Consider the following 21,927-nt stretch of genomic DNA (forward strand, 5'->3'; position numbering starts at 1 on the left):
CTGACGTACAAAAGCGTCTATTAGGGTCGTTCGAATGGGACTAAAAAAGGCCCATTGTCTTACAGACTATATACATTTTAAAAATCCCTCGAACGCTGGAATAAAAATGAAGCGCAGACTATTGCCACTGTCATTAAAATGTTGATGTTTTTATTATATATTGGTCTTTCGATAAAATTGTTGTTAATTTTGCTAAGAAATTCTCAACAGGAGGCCATGCGATTCTCAAGATGCCCTCACGATTAGCCCAAAATCTATACAATCAGATCTGATTTTAAAACATAACTATTGTAGGAGAAAAATTATAGAGTTTCAGGATTTCTGGTGCCCTTCAACACGACGAACTCAAGCGAACCCGACACTTTAGTCATAAAAACTAAAGCCAGAAATAGACTCAATGCGACCGATGATTATCGTAGGATTTTCGACACTGTTCCTATATTTGGACTGTTGTAGTCTTCCTACTGAGCATCTAATTTGATTAGTATATTATCATATGAATGATTATTATGAATGAAAAATCATAGGATTTACAATGTTTTGATTGTTATGGAAATGCGTTCAATCTGTAGCTTGTAAATACTCGAGAAGGCACAATTCTTAACGATTTGAACCGAACGATGAACCCTATCACAATATAACTTGTTCTTTAGCTAGAAAATGTAAAAGGCACAATTATTGATTATAGATAAATTTACATAAAACTTCATAAAAACCATATAGAAACCTCTTTAAAAGTTTTAAAATTTTTTCTTGTTTTTTGAAAAGCGTTCTATTTCAAGCTTGAACACACTCTTACTGTTCGTGGCAGATTCGGACGGAATTATTAATTTTCATGGAGTTTAACGTCCTACTTTCTGTTTCACTTAAAGAAGAGCCAAAAAACGTTTGAAAGAAGTGTATGGCCAAGGGTTGAATATAATGATATGGTGACGGGTTGGGTTCTGCCAAATGATAAACATCGCCAAAGGATGAACCTTATTGAAAAAAAAGTGGGAAATATCTATGCTCTTGTTTTTCGAAATTTGATTTAAACAAAACTGACAAATGTTACATTGCCTGAAAAAACCCATTTATAAACGTCATTAAAAGTGTTGAAATATATGTAATTAGTTATTTTCCTTGTTTTTTGAAAAGCTTTCTATTTCAAGCTTGAACACACTCTTCAGTTCGTGGCAAATTTGGACAAACACTATCAATATCTATATCATTACTGATCTCTACTACATACTACAGTCAAACACTGTCAATATCTGTATCATTACTGACCTCTACTACATACTACGTGAGTTTGAAGGCTTAAATTTTGAAGGTGAGCTGTGAACACTAGTACGGATTTGCTTAGCAAAAAAAAATCCCGTTTCTGAGACTAAAGTCTGGTTGAAAAATTGGCGTAACTGTCCCTTTAAAAAAAATATTTGTCCTGGGTGCAATATAATTGTTCAATGCTGCATGAATCAAAATGAATAGTGGGCCATGTTACCACTTTCTTGAGAATTTTAAGGAATTTTTTGCGGTTTTTACATAATTTATTCCTTTGTTTCGAAGTTCATGTTAATTCTGGACACTTTAAGGAATACAGAATCGTTTGCAGAAACAACATGTGTTAGTGAAGGCAAGATTCTGGACTACAAATTGGAAATGGTTTGAATGAAAGACTAGCAAGTCAGTATTTTTTAAGTCACATGATAGCTGTTTTAATGTATAAGTGACCAACTTCGACAATATAACACATATTTAAACATTTGTGCAAACCTTGTGGATTATGGATTATTGTATCACAAAATATTGTGGAGCGAACGGACCCAGGGTGAATGAACTCGGGGCGACCATGAAAAAGGCCGAAAATGTACAGGAGTGAACGCGTCTGACAGTACTGAGATAAATACAAAATTCTTAACTTCATTACCTAGGCCTGCACCTTTATGGGATTTTTATTCTCAAATCATCGTAACACCGAAAGGATCCAACATTACAATTTTTGTGGAAATATGCATTACTTACTCAGCTGCGTAGCCAAGATTTCATTCACGGGGTTGCGGGGCACCGTTGCCCCCTTTTTGGCTTTTATAGGGCATTACCCTCTAAATATGCCACTGTAGTTACTTGAAAAAAGGTAGTAATATTAAAAGACAAATTGCATAAAATGCAGGAATTCATTATTATATTCATGGTCACATAAACCCAGATTAATAAGCACTGTGACAACCAACCCGTGAGACAACCAACCCCGGTCTCCCCTTAGGCGTATCTTGCCGACAAAGGGTGTACATGTATATACAATATCTTATAGTACGTCGCCCTTCTCTTAATTGAAAACTATAGCTTGTGCCATTGTAACATTTCGGTCCAAATAACCAAATAAATTGAACAGTTAACTTCTCTTTTTTTTTCCACTGAAACTTTACAGCCCGTGTCACTTTCATCGTGTACACGTAACAGCTGTAAGAACTTATACAAGCTACAGATTTCATCTGATTTTGATCAACATTTTGGACATGAAGAATGGTGAAATAAGGAATGAATTTGATTGAAGATGTTTCGACGGAGGATATGATAGTAAAAATGATCAAAATCAGCTCGTTTGTAGCCTATTAAGTTTAGATTAATGAGATCTAATACCAGTTCGTATTTGTCGATGTTCCTTAAATATTTTTTTTCTTCATTTCCCTTGACTTTAAGAAGCGCATGGAAGTTATCTTACAGTTGCAGTTTTCATTCGATATTGACATGGTATGCTGATGTGGTGATCATCAACTTTTCTTATCACGATAAATTGCATCGTACCATTCCAAGTACGAGCTTTGATATCGTCTAATAGTTTGACTGGGACCGTAATATAGCCAATGTACCGTTTGATATTACTGTGACCTATTTTCCTTGTGACCAATTTACCGTTTTATATTACTGTGATAAATTTACCGTTTGATATTACTGTGATACATTTACCGTTTTATATTACTGTGATACATTTACCGTTTGATATTTCTGTGGCCAATTTTCCTTGTGACCAATTTACCGATTGACGAAAAATAGCCGTTTGATAAATTACTGACAATTTTCCATACATGGTAACCAATTTGGCCAAATTTCCAGTGACCAAATCCCGAATAAAAAGTTGGACTTTTTACGTGTAAATTGTAATATTATGGGACGACCTGCACAAATGTAGGCTATGTAAAAATCCTTCTCCGTCAGCGGAATGGAATTAAGTTTTCCCCGGTATCTGGCAAAATAGGTTTTCAAAACTCGTTATGAAATTGAATATGAAAAAAAGTTCATCTAATCCAGCGGTATAAAAATAGAAATAAGACATTAGACACGAAACATAAGGTTGAAAGCCCGGGTGAAGGCCTACATTGGATAAAGAGGGTCGGACACGGGAAAAGGCTAGAAAAGTCTAAATTATGTGTGACTATGATTATCGGGTAATCCTACACATTCCGATTGACTGGTCCATGTCTTTGGGACGATTGATAAATTAATTGTGGTCTGACAGCAAGAAAATACCACTTCCGCTCTGGCATGCGCACACGTCGATGTCAGCCATTAGATGAAGAGAGAGATGCAAAGCAAATTAAAATGGAATAAATGGATTTTGAGCATGTTGACAGACGTCTAGCTCAATGTCTTCGGCACTTTCTATGTTTAGAAAGTCGGCCAGTCATGGCGATGTCAAGAAATCGGCTCAAAAGGTAGCTGATCCCAAGAAAGATACTGTGACAAGATTGAAGCACCTGCGAACTGTTTTGGGTAAGTGAAAGTAATGCAAATTTTGACAGTTAAAATGATAGTGCATTTGTCTTTACTTGATATAGCAATATGAATTAAGGCATTTGCCATGGATTAGACCATAGCTTTTTACTGAAATCCCTATCATGAATATAGCGAATTGTTCAAACCGTAAGTAACAACTTTGATTGTTTCTCAGACTTTCATTCCACAATTTTGATTCCTATCCCAAGGTTTAACATATTTTGATTTCTCCTATTGCCAATTGTGCATACAACCAAAAACTAAATGTTTAAATGTTAACAGCGTGCAGAAATAGTCCCATTATCCGTTCTTTATTGCTGTTTTAAGGACCTAATTTTATTATATAACCTAGGTGCAGATTGCCGTAAGATAGGCTTTTCAGTTGATCTTCATTGTATTTTTCTGTGAATATTTCTACTCTTTCTTGGTCTATATTTGAAAAAGTTCATCATCATTGCTTACCAGTGGCTGAACTAATAAGTCTCTATTAGCGTAAGCGAATATATTGACGTACATATTTTACATGGACAAAGAAAAGATTCTAGTTAGGTTTTTACATTTGTTAAATGTCGGTTATATCCAGACCACTTGAACTCAGAAAGGGTTTGAACTAGGACTGGGTATTGTTACAAAATTAAAATCGATTAGCTATGGCAGACTACCTATCAATAATCGATAAGTAATCAAAAAAATTCAGTTGAGAAACTCAATTAAAAACATGCCAAAATTTTTAATTTCATGGGTTCTTTTTGCATCATAGAAGTATATCCTTGCTTTGATCAGTTATTTATAGTTTATTGTGGGTAAAGGAAACTATGTGGAAGAGATTACTACATGTGAATGGATACAGTGGAGAAAATGTAACTTTGACATATAATCGATAATGAAATTTGATAATCGAAATAATAAATTCCAAGCGGTGATAATCAATTATTTTGATCAGTTTACTCAGTCTTAGTTTGAACATATTCCTAATAGATTAACCAAAAATAGGTAAGCTTATAGGTCTACAGTTATCATAACTGATAGGTTCAAGAATGTCTTAGGAGTACCGGTACAGACCATTATTGTTTGAAAATAGCCTTGTCATAACAGGTTGGTTTGTTAACTTTTGAAATTCAACTTTGAGCATGCACACTCCAGATTTTGAGATGGCTCAATGTCATTTTTGAATATTTTTTTGCAGAAACCTACCGATATGATGTTCAAGAAGCCAAGAGGTTTTTTCAAGAGAACTATTCCCATATTTACTATATCTTTTACGATAACTTCAGTACAATAGAAGCAGACTTAAAACAAAGAGGTAAGGCTCTTGACATAATTAATTTATTTTTCTAATTGGCAGTGAGAATTCCAAACTGGTATTTGTTTTTATCATGGTCTCTTGGGACCTATATCTCATAGAAATTAACGGAACAATTTGTAAAAGTATCAGTAGAATTCTGTTACCAAGTATTTCTTATAAATTGCATATGCAATACTATAATAATTCTGATTCTACAAGACCCTGATTTTATTTTTCAGCTAATAAAGCCCACAAGGAGGAATTGGAATCCATCTTGATTATATTTGAAAGAATTTTGTATCTTGTACCAGAATTGATTCACAAAAGATGGATGTTTCACAGCATTGGTGAGTACAAATTATACATAACATGCTGTGCTACTTATTTTGCAGGGGTGTGTCCAGGATTTGTATTTGGGGGTCCTGAGCATAATTTTAGGGATATTTTCCCGAGAAGATTGACGCAAAAAATTTTGGGAGGGGAATTTTTTGTCAGAGGATGCAGACATATGTGAATTGTATTTATATGAATCATCTCAAATCAGACCTAGTTGCCTGTGAAATCGAACCCAAAATCGGTTAACTGATTAACCGTTTCAACACTAACTGATAGCACCATTCGAATTTTCAATCAGACTTCTGTGGTTCCTTCAATTCCACTAAAACTAAGCATATTATGATGACACTAATCAAGAAGTTTTTATGTCATAAAGCATATTTTGCCGTTAGTGATGTCATAAAAAAACTTTTTCGTCAGAACGAGAGGTGGACATAATTTCAGGTGACAAAGTTTCAGAATTTACTACAGGATAAGTAAATTATATGCATTATATACATGCAATACTAACAATTATACTATATATTACTATCTTTTAACAAGCCCTTGATCATTTGATATTGTCTATATTTTTATAGGTGGAATATTAAAGAAGCTGCTACATCCTGGAAATTGTATTAAGGTATTATTTTTAACCATTGTGTATTATGTTATTTATATTAAAGCTAATCAAAGTGACAGCTACCCTTTTTGTGCCAAATTTTGTCCAAGTAATCTTATCTGTCTAGGAAAAATCCTGTAATTTTTGTGTCATTACTGTTCTTCTGAAAATAGGTTTTAATGGGACAGGTGCACCAATCATACTTTAGTCTCAGAAAGGGGGAGTTTATAGCTAAACCAATCAGTTATAGTGTTCACAACTTGCTGTCGAAATTTGAGACTTCAGATTTCTGTATGTCCAGAATTGAAAGTTAAAAAGACGAGTCGTCTTTTCTTGAGACAGTGTCATTATTTAAGGAAAAGATATGTATATAAATAGTAAAAGAAATTATTAGTTTTAGATAATTATGCGGTTTTCATACATTTCTAGTACTTTTGAAGACTATTTCCCTTGATAGTTTCACCCTCTTGCACACTACAAGGCGTTGTCATTTTCTTATTAAGCTCCATTAATTTCATTTATTTGTAGTTGAGAAGAGAAGGTATGAGGTTGTATGTTATTTGGTATCAAATTTTACAAAATAATGCTAGCGAAGAATGTCATCAGATCTTTGTACAACTGGTGCCTGGTTTAGGAGAGGGTACACATCAAGATGCATTGCTCAACAGAGTTCCAACCACGCCTGATAGTAAGTTTCATTATATTCTATTTCTTTCCCAGTAAACACCTCAGCATTAAGTACAAAATAATTATGAAATGATCTAAGTGTCTGTAATATTATTGCTTCTTTTGATGAAATGGTATCTCTTTTGAAAATCTGAAATTATACTTGGCATAGGGCTGGGCGATATTTGTTCAAGTGGATATCACGATAATAAGCATTAATATATCACATGTATATATCACGATATGGGTATATATTATGCTATGGGTATATATCGCACTATGGGTATATATCATGCTATGGGTATATACCCCATTTTATTAAGTATGATTTTTACTGGTTTTTGAATCACAATTGTTTTTTTTATTATCTAAGAACTTTTATAAATGTAACAAAAAATAACCAATATCTTCCAAAAAAAGTCTACATGGTGCAGAAAAGTAGGATGTAAAACTCCATTCATTTCATTTTTTTTTAATATGATGGAAAAAAATCTGTTTCAAATATTGAGTTACTAGTTAGAATTGTTAAGGTGATCTTATCTGGACAATAATTTGAAGATATCTCATGATATGGCAATATTTCGGTATTTTTGATCATTAGATATTACTAACGATATAAATTCCTTTACCGGTATATATCATGATACCGGTATATCGCCCAGCCCTAACTTGACATAGCTAGGCCTAAGTAGGATAAACCATAATCCGAGTTTCCACTTAAGATGATACTGTGAGAATGTCTTTGAAAAGCTTTTTGTTTCTGCAAGAAACCTGTCGCTCCTGAATATCTTAAAAGTTATTTACCTTAGGTTGAGCAAAAGTTCTTTGTAGGAACTTTTTTTAACACTAATCAGCTGGTATATATATTCAGAAAACCTGCTTCTTGGACTTTTTTTTCCTCAAAATTTTCGGCCATTACTATATGTGACTTAAGGGATTGTAAAGTGGTTTTCTACATTTTTTATGTGTATCGGTAACACTGATAGCATAAATTTGATGACGTTACTAATCACAAAGTATGCTGCATCATGTAAGGATTTTCTGATTAGTGATGACATTAAACGCTTATTCTACATGAACTACAGACATCTGATTAAAAATTGGATTGGTGCAAATTGATACCATCAGTGTCCCAGGTACACATAAAAATTTTGAAAAACTTTTTACAATCCCTTTAACTTGAAAGATGAAAAATATTAATGCTTTATTTGGAATTCCCTTTTTTTTTCTGTCTTATTTGTCAAGTTTCATTCATTTCATTTCATTTTCTTGTCTTCAGTTGAGAAAACTGACCCTTTTCTTAGTCCATTGAGTAAGTTGATATATTTTAGTCTCTTCCCTTTACCAATTTATTTCATTGTTAGGCATGATGTATATTCATCAATTTTTAAAGGACAAGTATGGTTTTTACAAATATTTTTTGTATAAATAATTCCTTAATTATTATTATTTGAAAGATGTATTTTTTGATAAATAGTTTGAAAAGAATAAATGGATATTTTTGATTTTCTCAAATTGTTCTTCAATGTATGTGAAAATGTACGTTTATCAATAAAAGATACAATTATTTACAAACCATACTATTTCTTTAAGTAATGGAATTAAAATGCATATGTAACAATGTTAATTTTGAAGTAGATTTGTTTTAATTAGGTTTTTAAAGCTGTTTTTAAATGTTGATTACAATATTCAATTATTTATTCATTTTGAATTTTTAAAAGTCTTGAATTTTTTTTTTTTAATATGATTGATAAAGTTTTACTGTGAAGTATATTTGTTGAATATTGTATGCTAAATAACTAGGGCTGCAGCGATTCATCGATGAACCACGATTCTTTCCTTTTTATTGATGCATTGTGTTGGATAAAAATAGTTGTGATGTATCGGCACGATTAATTCTTAGTCCCCTTTAATAACAAATGAACACAGAATCCTTGTGTGTATAAGACATTGTGTCATGTTTTCATTTTCCAAGTATGATTTTTATACAAAAATTTATTTCTGACTTTAGAAATTGAGATTTTTTTCACAATTCCTTACTTCGAAATGTTCTCAAGTGCTTAACAGTGATTTTACAAATTTCTACTATTTTTTTCTCTTTCCCTCTCTAATAGATCAATCGTGATAATTATGGCAATAAATCGTATCGTTGGATGAATATAGTATAATGTATTGAATCGCAGCTTCAATAATTGTTGCAGCCCTATAAATAACAAAAATAATATATTTATGTCTTCCCCAAGTTCAAATCATTTTTAAGCTTTTAACTCAATGATTTGCATGTGCTTATTTATATCTGTTTAAAGGGATGCAGTATTCTAATTATTCAATTTGCAGGAGGGATATAGGCCTGAATTTTAGCAATCTTCATTACTTTTCAGAATAGGTTTACTCTAGGTTTATCTACAAATAATTAAAGATAGCACAAAAGTCAACTCAGGGACCATTTTGCAATTTGATTGCTAGTTTTTGAGACTTTTCATCAAGGCATAACTTTTGGTATCTATACAAGGTTTAATATTAATCAGGCCATTTTTTTGACCAATCATACTTTAGTCTCAGAAACTGAATTTTTTAGCTGAGCAAATCAGTAATAGTGTTCACAGCTCACCATCTAAATTTGAGCCTTCAAATCCATGTGTGTCCAGAATTATCCGCATTATGAATGTTAATAAATGTTAAAATTACACCTCTGATGGAATACTAGACAGGCTTATCAAGTTCAATACGCCTCAAAATTCACTTATTGTTCTCATCACATTATCCCGTCACTGGAAAGGGCAGAGGTCAAGCAAAGGTTAACAGAGAAGTTAAGTCGAGAAGGACAGTGTTAGACCTTACTGTAGTAGTTACTTACAAAGTTAATAGCTTATTAAATATTCGAAACGAAACTAATAAAATACTAGAGCCACACGTGGCACAGAGTGGGACTTTGCAAATGTAGCAAAATGCAAAAGACTCTGAAAAAAATCAACCTTCTACGATAATTACATCACGCGCAAGAGCAGTCTAAAGTTGAGAAGAATTCTTTGGAAAATTGTTATAACGGAAGTAGACAGACCTCACAAATGAAAGTATCAGAAGATAGCCAAGGTCAATAACATTTGACATTGAAAGGGAGACGGTCAACAAAGGTCAAAGTTACGAGATACAAGTCATCAAAATTTTTAAATATATACGGCTATAAAACTGGAAGTTGAGCTAGGACAGCAAATATAAAAGTATAAATAGATAGCCAATGTGAATGACCTTTGATCCTACAAAAATCAGGGTCAAAAAAGGTCAAGGTCAAAAATTGAAAATTTAGAATTTTCAAAACCTGTTCCTTTTTTTGAACTATAAAGCTGAAACAATCGAATTTCTAAGACAACGTGGCTCAACGGTTGAAGTAATTGTATGCAAAGTTCCATTTTGAACAAATGTATACTTTGCGAGTTATGTCCCTTGCCAAACTTGTCAATAATGAGTGATTTAACCTGGATGTGCTACGCCCACCTCAATTTCTTTTGCATAGGTTAATTGATATTATGTTGTGTTCCAAATTTAAAGCTTCTACATCATACAGGTCAAAAGATATAGGTCAACAAGAGTCAATAAAGGTCGAAATAGAAAATTGAAAATATGGAAAGTTATGCCCCTTTCCCAAAATGTAAACAATTAGTAATTCAACCCGGATGTGCCACGCCCACTTCAACTTTTTTGTCATAGGTTAATTCATATTCAAATTGTCTTGTTGTGTTCTAAGTTTCAATGTTCTACATAAAATATGTCATAAGATATATACACACCAAGCTCAAAAAAACAGAAATATTGTAAAAAAAAAAACTCAAATTTCAATTTTGCTTTAAAAAACGATTGTTATAAATCACTTGAAAGAGCATGAAAAGCACATTAAGAATCCGAAAAAATTAACCCTCTGGGTTAATTGGGTTACGTGCTAGAGCAGTCCAAAGTTGCGAATTTGGTTGTTTTCGGACAGCTATAAAACCGGAAGTCATGTCGGAGGTCAAATGTCAAAGAATAAACTGATAGCTAAGGTCAATGTCCTTTGACCTTATAAAGGTCAAGGTTATCAAAGTTCAAGATCACGAGATATGACCCTTCAAACTTTGAAAAAATTCAACCGGATGTTGCAAAAAAGCAAAATTTAGAATCGGAAAACGGCTTCCTAATGCCATGTTTTTTTTTTTTATCTTCTTTCATTTGACACCAAAATCATTTAAATCGGATGAGCCATTATGTCTGAATAAAAATCGAATCATTTCAGAAAAATCAAAATGGCGGCAAAAGTTTCACGTCTGTTCCGGATTTTTTTTTCTTCATTTTTTTGTCATAACTTTGTCTACCTATCAGCATAAATTTTTTTGTGCTATACAAATTACACCAGAAGATATTCAACCGGAAGTGAACATCGATTTCCTGTTTAAACCGGAGGTGAAATTGAAAATTTGACTGTACCATTTTGTTTACTTTCTTAAACTGTCTTTGCTCAATTTTTTTCAGATTAATCAGACAAACAGCAAAAAAAATGAAAAATTTGGCAAAAAAAATGTCTGCGACAAATTTTTCGAATTTTGAAATTTTGTAACTGCTATTCTTTCAGATTTTGCCAGTAGATTCCAAAAATGCAAACCCAAAGAAAATCGACCGAAAAATACGACTTCTAGAGCCGATTATCTATTCTTGCACACATTGAACTGTGGCACTTCCGGTTTTGCAAAAAAGATCCAAAATATATTTATGCACATCGTCGCCTATATCTAAGGTTCGTGAATGTTGAATGGTTGCTGCAACTATTGTAATCTAAGCTCAGGAAGGTGTGTAAAAATCAAAAAAAAAAAAAAAGTTCTAGTAGTTTTGAGACTATTAGTATTAACATATATTAAGGACCCAAATCAACGCTGAAAATGGTGAACCATGGCCTTTAAAACACATATATTTATACAAACTACACCTCCCTTCCTCCAGAACCACTGCTTTAAGTTTCCAGCTCACCTAAATCAAGCCAAACAATCTGACCACAGAAAACCGATGTTTTCCCAGCACAGTTCTCTGCAGCTATGAGCATCCATGTTGGCTTTTTCAGGGTTTTCTATTGTTGTCAATTGTGACATAAAGTTTATTACAAAATTATGAAAAATGGCTAAAGCAATGTTTTGCAATATTTTATGTAATTAAATGGCCCATATTGCTATCTAATATTTTCCTTGATTAACCAAAATTATAATTTGTCACAATGATGTGAGATTCAAATATAATTGTATAAAATCTCTGTGAAAATTTCTTGCCTAATATTGAAATATATGGCAACCTTTGGTGGTCTCTTATTACCTTCAAGAATTAATATTAAGAGCGTTCTCAAGTATTGTGCCTTATAGAGTGTTTACAAGCTAAAACTCTCATGCTAAGTTTTAGCTTGTAAACACTCTTGAAGGCACAATACTTGACAGATTTTGACGAAATTTGGCATGAGTGTTTATCACCCAAGGATAAAGCCTATTGAAAATCAGAAAAATATTAAGTATGAGTTATTGCCCTTGTTCTTGAAAACGCGTTCAATTTTTAGCTTGTAAACATTCTAGAAGGCTCAATTCTTGACAGATATTGACGAAACTTGGTGAATTTGTTCATTATCACCTGGTGAATTTGTTCATTATCACCTGATGCATTAGTGCATTATCACCCGAGATGAACCCTATCGAAAATCAAAAAAATTGAATATTTTTCATAGGAGTTATTGACCTCGTTCTTGAAAACGCATTCAATTTTAGCTTGTAAACATTCTAGAAGGCTCAATTCTTGACAGATATTGACGAAAATTGGTGAATTTGTTCATTATCACCTGTGGATGAACCCTATCGAAAATCAAAAAAATCGAAATATTTTTCTTAGGAGTTACTGACCTCATTCGTGAAAACGCTTTCAAATTTTAGCTCTTAAACACTAAAAGGCATGATTCTTGACGCATTTTGACAAATCTTGGTTTCATTATTCAGTACCGCGCTGAAGATTGAAAATGTGCTTTCTAGAGTTTTCACAGCTAAAAATTGAACACGTTTTCAAGATCAAGGGCAATAACTCATACTCAATATTATTCAGTATCGCCCTAAAGAGTTCAAAAGAAGTGTATGACTGAAGGTTGAATATTTCATACTGGTGATTGTTACTGTACTGCTAAATATTTTTAATTCAAAATCAAAGCTGCCAGTGGGCGTATATTACCTTGCCTGGCAAGCTATCTTGATTATTTTGTGGGACAAATTCACAATATAAGTTTGAAGTTTTATTAAAAATCTTTATAACTAATAATATGAAGTTTGCTGAATAAATTATATATTATAGTCAATTTGGAGAAGGAATATGTTATTTCATGAAGATTCAATGACTTAACTATTTAGATAAAGTGAAGATAAATTGGTGATAATGAATTTTGTCAGGGAAGAAATAATCCCAGCATCAAGATATTCTGACTTTGTAATAATTGGGTTCATTTCGTTGATTTATTATCAGTTTAATTTTTTTCCCTAGCTTGTAGTGGTATGATAGCTGCAGGGGAGATTACTCCAATATTACCAGCTATTGGAGAAAAGGTGCCTGAAAATTTAACCAAGTATTTTTTAGATGCTCTGTTGGCATGCTTAGTGTCAGAGGTAAGTTATGTAACAAATTTTAATAAAATGTGAGTCACTTGAAGATTAAAGAAGTAAATTTTTGGTTTTTAAAAAGAAAAAGAAAAACACAAATACCCCATTTGCTTTGCAAGTAATAAAAATTAAAGGGATTGTAAAGAGGTTTTTATATTTTTTATGTGTATCGTGAACACTGAAAGCAACAATTTGCACCATTCCACATTTCAGTCAGACATCTGTGTTTCCCACAATTCCACTTAATCTAACTGTTTAAAGATGTCACTAATCTCAAAGAGCCTTCTGTGATAAAGCATATTTTGTGATTAGTGAGGTCATCGTATACCTAAAGAATTGCAGGAACCTCAGACGTCTGATTTGAATTGTGAAAACTTCTGTCATCGATAGATTCACATAAAAAATTTAGAAAACATCTTTATAATCCCTTTAATGGCGCTGTTCTGGGGAAATTCAAGGAATGGCTGAGCCCTTCTTTACTTACCCAATCAGGTGCAGAAACATACTACATAAATCCACGCTTTAAGTCACTCTAGGCCAGGGTCTTCATCTCAAAAACTAAGATGATATTAGTGTTCCAGTACATAAACTGGATTATATTTTAGCCAAGTTTTTGAAAATAATTTTCCATTATTTGCTAGGTGGTGAAGATAGAATGGATAAATAAAGAAATGAAGGAGAACAGTTTTATCTTTTTATTTAGTAAATTTAAACAGTTTTATTTACCTTGGCTGTTGCCTGACTTTCAACGTTCCCGTGATATTTATGAACCATCATTAGGTAAGTTTGTGATATTTATGAACCTTCATTAGGTAAGTTTGTGATATTTATGAACCTTCATTAGGTAAGTTTGTGATATTTATGAACCATCATTTGGTAAGTTTGTGATATTTATGAACCATCATTTGGTAAGTTTGTGATATTATGAACCATCATTAGGTAAGTTTGTGATACTTATGATCCTTCATTAGGTAAGTTTGTGATATTTATGAACCTTCATTAGGTAAGTTTGTGATATTTATGAACCATCATTAGGTAAGTTTGTGATATTTATGAACCATCATTTGGTAAGTTTGTGATATTTATGAACCATCATTTGGTAAGTTTGTGATATTATGAACCATCATTAGGTAAGTTTGTGATACTTATGAACCTTCATTTGGTAAGTTTGTGATATTTATGAACCATCATTAGGTAAGTTTATGATATTTATGAAACATCATTAGGTAAGTTTGTGATATTTATGAACCATCATTAGGTAAGTTTGTGATATTTATGAACCTTCATTAGGTAAGTTTGTGATATTTATGAACCTTCATTAGGTAAGTTTGTGATACTTATGAACCTTCAATTGGTGGGTTTGTGATATTATTAAACCTACATTTGGTGGGTTTGTGATATTTATGAACTTTCATTAGGTGGGTTTGTGATATTTATAAATTTATGTTAATCTCTCACTATAGGGATTAAAGGGATTCAGTTGTCTAGATATTTGCTTCAGCAGCTAAAGGAGAACAGATTCAGCTAACTTTTCAGAATTAGAATACAAAATCTGGTTTTCCTTCAAAAATTTACAGCACTAATTTAGACTATTGTCACTTTTAGGCACTAATTTATTGCCTATGATGTCATATTATTGGTAATAACTGCACATGAAGATATTAATAATACCCTAGAAATGGTAAAAGTCCAAATTGACTGAAGACTTAATTTTTTTCTCTTTTAGATTTACCTCGGATACGTACCATGGATGAAATGGGTAGATTAGATTATCCAGCCAATGTCTCAGAATGTCGTGATTCATTTATTCTGTGGCTGGCCAACTTCACCTTGATGAGTAAAAAACCTTCAGCTAATTCTCAAAACAAGTTGGTATTTTTTCTTTATAGTGTGTTATAAAAGTTCCTCTTACAAGTAGATTTATCGGGTGACCCAGAAAAACCCATAACACTTTTAATTTCAGGATTATTCATTAAATGTCAAAGTTTAGACCAATGATATTTTGACCTCATGTTGAAGAGACATTAGACATCTATAAGACATGACCTTAATCAGTCTTTGTTCATCAGTGGACTTACCTGGTGTCATAGCTAAACAGAATCCCTCCATAATTCAATAAATCTATAGAACTAAGTAATAATTCATTAAACTAAGTAATAATTCATATAACTGAGTAATAACTCATATAACTGAGTAATAATTCATAAAACTACTTAATAATTCATAAAACTACTTAATAATTCATAAAAGTAAGTAATAATTCATAAAACTAAGTAATATTTCATAAAACTAAGTAATATTTCATTAAAGTAAGTAATGATTTATTAAACTGAGTTTTTGAAAAATGCTTAGAAGCGTGCTTCAATAATTATTCAGTTTAATGGATATATCTTGTTATAAAGAGATTCTATTCTTTAGTCATGGTACCTGGTAAGTCCAACTGATGAATATATACACAGTTTGAGACTTTTATGTCCGTTTTAAGAGGTAGTATCCTTTAATAACATATAAGCTGACCCTATCAATTCTTATTTCATCTTTAGGTCATATTTTCCACCATTACTACCAGACAGTCATTCTACTACTAGTGTAACTGATGAAGAGAAAAGAGAGAGTACTGAAGATCAGCCTGATAATGCTGGTCCTAGTCGTGATGCTACTGGTATTCAGTATTCTGAGAAGGATATAGTCACAATAGGTCATGAAGAACATAGTCTATCAGAGTATGAGATAGTACGCTCTGTTCTCTTCTCCACAAGAGAAAATGTCAACATTGTTCATGAATGTTTCAGACAGGTAGGCATTACAATTTTTATTCGCCCATATAAAATAGGGGGCATATATTGATTTCACCTGTGTCCGTTCGTCTGTCTGTCCACAATTGCTCGTAAACATTCAAGAAGGCACAATTCTTGACAGATTTTGACGAAACTTGGTATGAGTGTTCGTAATCACCCAAGGATGAACCCTATTAAAAATCAGAAAAATCAGAAAATATTTAGTACGAGTTATTGCCCTTGTATTTGTAATTGTGTTCAATTTTTTCTCGTAAACACTCTAGAAGACACAATTCTTGACGAATTTTGATGAAACTTGGTGTGAGTGTTTGTTATCACCCAAGGATTGAAGCTTATTGAAAATCAGACAAATTAAAAAAATATTTTGTGTGAGTTATTGCCCTTGTTCTTGAAGACATGTTCCAGAAAAGTAGGACATAAAACTCCATAAATTTCATTTCATTAAATTTAAAAACCCGTTGAATTTTTGCTCGTAAACACATGAAAGCTTAATTCTTGCGCGATTTTGACAACCCTTGGTAATATTGTTCAATATCACCTCAAAAAGTTCAAAAGAAGTATATGTGTGAAGGTTGTGAACATTAAAACTGATTGGCTTAGCTAAAAAAATTTCCAGTTTCTGAAACTAAAGTATGATGCTCTAAACAAAAATGGCGCATCTGTTCTTTTAAGAGATCTAATTGAATGGATTATGACTACCATAGTTCTTGCCCATAATGACTATTTGTATATATATATATTAATCTATTTCAGGCATTGTTATTCTCCTTTAGACATGCGGATGCTATGAGGGTGGTTATTACAGTATATAAAGAATGGTTTCAGGTATTTCAAATATTACTATGGTATATAATAACAGATATATATACTCTATATGTAAACTGTATATATCATTACAATATATGATATTTATATTCTCTCAGCTGTAATATCCAAATTACATACACAGATATTTCATGCCTTATTCAGTGCATTTGACACTATGACAAAAAATAGAATACTTCTGGTTGCCTTAATGTAAAGCCTATTTCTATGTCCATTTGCAAAATATCAAGAAAATTTGTGGCCAATAGTTGAAGATCATTTCTGTTTGAAGCAATATTTAATCGTCTGAATATCAGTAGCACTGTTAAGTGTTTAATTCTCACTTACTGTTCTGCATCAATTCAACAAACCTCTACCTTGAGAATGTGGAGTCTCATGATTTCAAAGCATTATTATCCTTATTATGGGCTGTAACTGTCAACTACAAAAATGTTAATAATAAAATAGAATTGGCAACTTAAAAACTTTCACACTATATTGTTTATGAATTGCTACACAACCAGATTTCAGATTTGATTTTGAAAAGTCTATGGAATTTTCAGAGGATTAATGTAAAGATCCATATGAAACGAAAAATTAAAATTTTAAGGGTGATCTTAAATTTTGTCCATGACAACATTCAGTAACTTGGAATTCAAAAGCAATTTTTTTTTCACAATGTTAAAAATTCTCCTTAAAAATGTAGACATAGGCTTATGTTACTATTCAGAGCAAATTGGTAGAAAGTCTTTACATAATTATTTGAGTTTTATTGTTATTGGCTTTTACTAGTTGCACAATATGATTTGATTTAATTTTTCTTTGCATGCCTTTGTTTGAATTTTTAAGCGTTGTTTTTATTAACATGTTAATATTGAGATAATCAAACAAAGATATTTATGTTCCTCTGAAGGTTAAAATATTTAGAAAATCATCTGTCATATGTGATATCCTCATGATATGAACAACGAAAAAACTTATTATTAAAGGGACAGATGCGCCATTTCTTTTGACCAATCATACTTTAGCTTCAGAGACAGGAATTTTTTAGCTTAGCCAATCAGTAATTGTGTTCACAGCTCACTGTCCCCATCGAAATTTAAGCCTTCAAATTTATGTGTGTCTAGAATTATTCATGTTTGAATGTTAAAATGACAACTCATGTAACGGAAAAGTGAGTAAAATTAATAGTTTGGAGTATTTTTAAAGGAATTATGTGATTTTCATTATATTTTAGTACTTCTGATTACTATTTGCATATATTCATTACTAAGATAAAACCCCCCAAAATGGCACATCTGTCCCTTTTATTCCCAAAAAAAAAAAATGCTGGTACATATGTCAACCTGAGGTATGAAATTGCATAAATATCCTTGTTCGAGTTTGATAACTGTGGGAAAATAAATTGGCATTATAACTTCAATGTTACTCTAGCCAATGTTGAATCAAGACAAAAACAAACCCCTTTTAATTAGTAACCACCTTTTCATCCCATTAGTTTTTCTTTACGTCCATTTTGGATTTGTATTTCTAAGAGTATCTAGAATATTATCTAACCAATAATTTAGTGATTTGTATATTTGATGTGTATTTGCATCTTGTCAAATTGCTCAATTGTTGAAAATAGATTCATTTAAAATCAAATCCAAAAAAGTCATATGAGGTGCAGAGAACCCAATTCTATATTTAGCTTCTGCAATATTGCTTAAGAACAATTCTGGGTTATGAACTGAACTTGTTGAAAGCAATATTTCCTAAAACAGGTTAAGATGACAACATTTTTTTATCACAAGCAGCGTTCCATTGTTCCATCTAATTAGCATGCGCATGAATTAATATTGGTGCATATTTTTTCCCATTAATTAGCATGTAGATAAACGACCAGTATTTATGTGTGAACCATTGAGTGAACTAGAGTTATCTGTAAGAGATGGTTCACCAAATCAATTGTACAGTAGTTTATCTGATATCGTGGAGGAAGGTTCATCTGATGTACGTATCATTTCATGCATTCATATCATATATAATCATAATATATCATGTACATAAATATATTTCATCATGTACATAAATATAATTTAATCATGTACATCAATATATTTCATCATGTACATAGATATATTTCATCATGTACATAAATATATTTTGTCATGTTCATAAATATATTTCATCATGGACATAATATATTTCATTATGTACATGATATATTTCATCATGTACATGATATTTTTCATCATGTACATGATATATTTCATTATGTGCATAATATATTTCATCAGGTACATGATACATTTCATCATGTACATGATATATTTCATCATGTACATGATATATTTCATCATGTACATGATATTTGTATGACTTTATGACTGTGACCAAATTACTGTATTACCATTTGACTGTGACTAAATTACTGTATGGCCGTATGACTGTGACCAAATTACTGTATGACCGTATGACTGTGACCAAATTACTGTATTACCATTTGACTGTGACTAAATTACTGTATGGCCGTATGACTGTGACCAAATTACCGTGTGTGTGAACGTATTACTGTGACCAAATAACTGTGTGACATGTGACCCATTTGAATGTAAAGTACCAGATATTTTTAAATATGTTGTTAAAAATTGACACATAAACTATTTTCCTTTTCGTGCTTTTCATACTGTTTAAGCTTATCTTTTCCTGGTTTTATTTCTATTTTCATTTCTCTTTGCTCAATTTAGACACAAGAGACGTTTTTGGGGTATTTAAATTGTGTTTTTGATGATTTGATAAGAAATGATAAGAATAAGAAATGTCTCTTATCCGGAAATTAGTTTTGCTTCACCAATTCTTGGCATTTTAAAGCTCCTTAGATAAATTGTTGATTTTATCCAATGCAAGCCATAATTATCTTTGTTCATATTTTAACATTTTGATGCACAAAGTTTTGATTTGCATGATTTTGTTTTGTTGATGTTCCTTTTTATTAACATGTTCAAGCTTTTGATTTGTCCAATGAGCAGACACATTTATATGCCATAGTTTGAATTTGCAGAACATTATGTTTCCCAGAACTTGCTCCAAATTATTTGATAATAGTACAATAGTAGGCGTTTTGTGTCAAAGAAATTTTCAAATTCAGTTATTAAGAATGCACTCTGCTTAATGTTCATCTGATCTGGTCAAAATATTACTATTGAAATTTTATTGTTTATAAATGAACTATGTAAGTGCTTAGTGATGTTATTCATATCAATCTTCAGGAATCACCTAGTTCCAGTAATTTATCAGTGGCACGACAAGGATTGTTTCCTGAAGTTCTAGACAAGCCACGGTACATCAGGAATGCATCATATCTTGGTGCTGTACAGGAATTAGCTGACGAGGGAAGTGAAAATCGCCAGTTTGATGTTCGAGCTGGTTTACAGAGGATATTACAAGTGTTTATAACCAACTCAGCTAATATCTTTCTATTAGAAACTACTGATGACAGTTCACTACAGGAACAGGTATTTATCATCAGTTTATTTTATAACCAACTCAGCTAATATCTTTCTATTAGAAACTACTGATGACAGTTCACTACAGGAACAGGTATTTATCATCAGTTTATTTTATAACCAACTCAGCTAATATCTTTCTATTAGAAACTACTGATGACAGTTCACTACAGGAACAGGTATTTATCATCAGTTTATTTTATAACCAACTCAGCTAATATCTTTCTATTAGAAACTACTGATGACAGTTCACTACAGGAACAGGTATTTATCATCAGTTTATTTTATAACCAACTCAGCTAATATCTTTCTATTAGAAACTACTGATGACAGTTCACTACAGGAACAGGTATTTATCATCAGTTTATTTTATAACCAACTCAGCTAATGTCTTTCTATTAGAAACTACTGATGACAGTTCACTACAGGAACAGGTATTTATCATCTTTTTATTTTATAACCAACTCAGCTAATGTCTTTCTATTAGAAACTACTGATGACAGTTCACTACAGGAACAGGTATTTATCATCTTTTTATTTTATAACCAAGTTATTTTATAATCAGTAGACTATAGAAACTACTTTTGACTATCCTGAATACTAATTTTAGCCTTTTTGTATTATGTGTGAGAGCCTACACCTGGCCGACTCTCAGAAGCACTGGCTTAGGCATCAGAATTTTTCTTACCTTGAGGAGGGTACAAACCCATGGCACTTTATCGACTTGCACATGACAATTTAACTCGCTAACGACTAAGCTTTTATTTAAGGTGACGAGTAGTAAGATATGAAACTGCTTTGTTTCAATTTATCGTGTTTTATTTTTTAGGTTGATCTTTGTAAAAGAGTACTTAACATATATAGATATTTAGTGATGCATGTGACTCTTAATCAGAATACTTGGTAAGATATATCATTAATTACATTTTATTTGTGATGACAACTCTTACTTTCCTTGATCTTATTGAAGATAATGACTTTTATATATCTTATTGAAGATAATGACTTTAATAGATCTTATTGAAGATAACGACTTTAATAGATCTTATTGAAGATAATGACTTACATTGATCTTATTGAAGATAATGACTTTAATAGATCTTATTGAAAATAATGACTTTGATAGATCTTATTGAAGATAATGACCTTCATTGATCTTATTGAAGATAATGACTTTCATTGATCTTATTGAAGATAATGACTTTAATAGATCTTTTAGAAGATAATGACTTTCATTGATCTTATTGAAGATAATTACTTTCATAGATCTTATTGAAGATAATGATTTTCATAGATCTTATTGAAGATAATGACTTTCCTTGATCTTATTGAAGATAATGACTTTAATAGATCTTATTGAAGATAATGACTTTCCTTGATCTTACTGAAGATAATGACTTTAATAGATCTTATTGAAGATAATGACTTTAATAGATCTTAAAGAAGATAATGACATTATTTATCTTATTGAAGATAATGACTTTAATAGATCTTATTGAAGATAATGACTTTAATAGATCTTATAGAAGATAATGATTTTCATAGATCT

General features: G+C 31.7%; 1 protein-coding gene across 1 annotated transcript in view; it reads left to right on the top strand.

The window, feature by feature from the left end:
* Window positions 1-3,644: 3,644 nt before the first annotated feature.
* The window catches only part of LOTGIDRAFT_210880 (hypothetical protein), a gene marked incomplete at both ends in the record, with an annotated part of 42,897 nt that continues 24,614 nt past the window's right edge, over window positions 3,645-21,927 (top strand). Inside the window, 13 exons of the mRNA XM_009065689.1 lie at window positions 3,645-3,753; window positions 4,943-5,059; window positions 5,281-5,388; window positions 5,956-5,999; window positions 6,507-6,697; window positions 13,180-13,294; window positions 13,930-14,068; window positions 15,015-15,156; window positions 15,832-16,084; window positions 16,840-16,911; window positions 18,757-18,886; window positions 20,170-20,387; window positions 21,208-21,281. Of these exons, the coding sequence (XP_009063937.1) occupies window positions 3,645-3,753; window positions 4,943-5,059; window positions 5,281-5,388; window positions 5,956-5,999; window positions 6,507-6,697; window positions 13,180-13,294; window positions 13,930-14,068; window positions 15,015-15,156; window positions 15,832-16,084; window positions 16,840-16,911; window positions 18,757-18,886; window positions 20,170-20,387; window positions 21,208-21,281 (1,712 nt within the window). The remainder of the gene's footprint in view (window positions 3,754-4,942; window positions 5,060-5,280; window positions 5,389-5,955; window positions 6,000-6,506; window positions 6,698-13,179; window positions 13,295-13,929; window positions 14,069-15,014; window positions 15,157-15,831; window positions 16,085-16,839; window positions 16,912-18,756; window positions 18,887-20,169; window positions 20,388-21,207; window positions 21,282-21,927) is intronic.

This window comes from Lottia gigantea (genome assembly GCF_000327385.1).
Source record: "Lottia gigantea unplaced genomic scaffold LOTGIsca_7, whole genome shotgun sequence".
NCBI classification, from domain to species: Eukaryota; Metazoa; Mollusca; class Gastropoda; family Lottiidae; genus Lottia; species Lottia gigantea.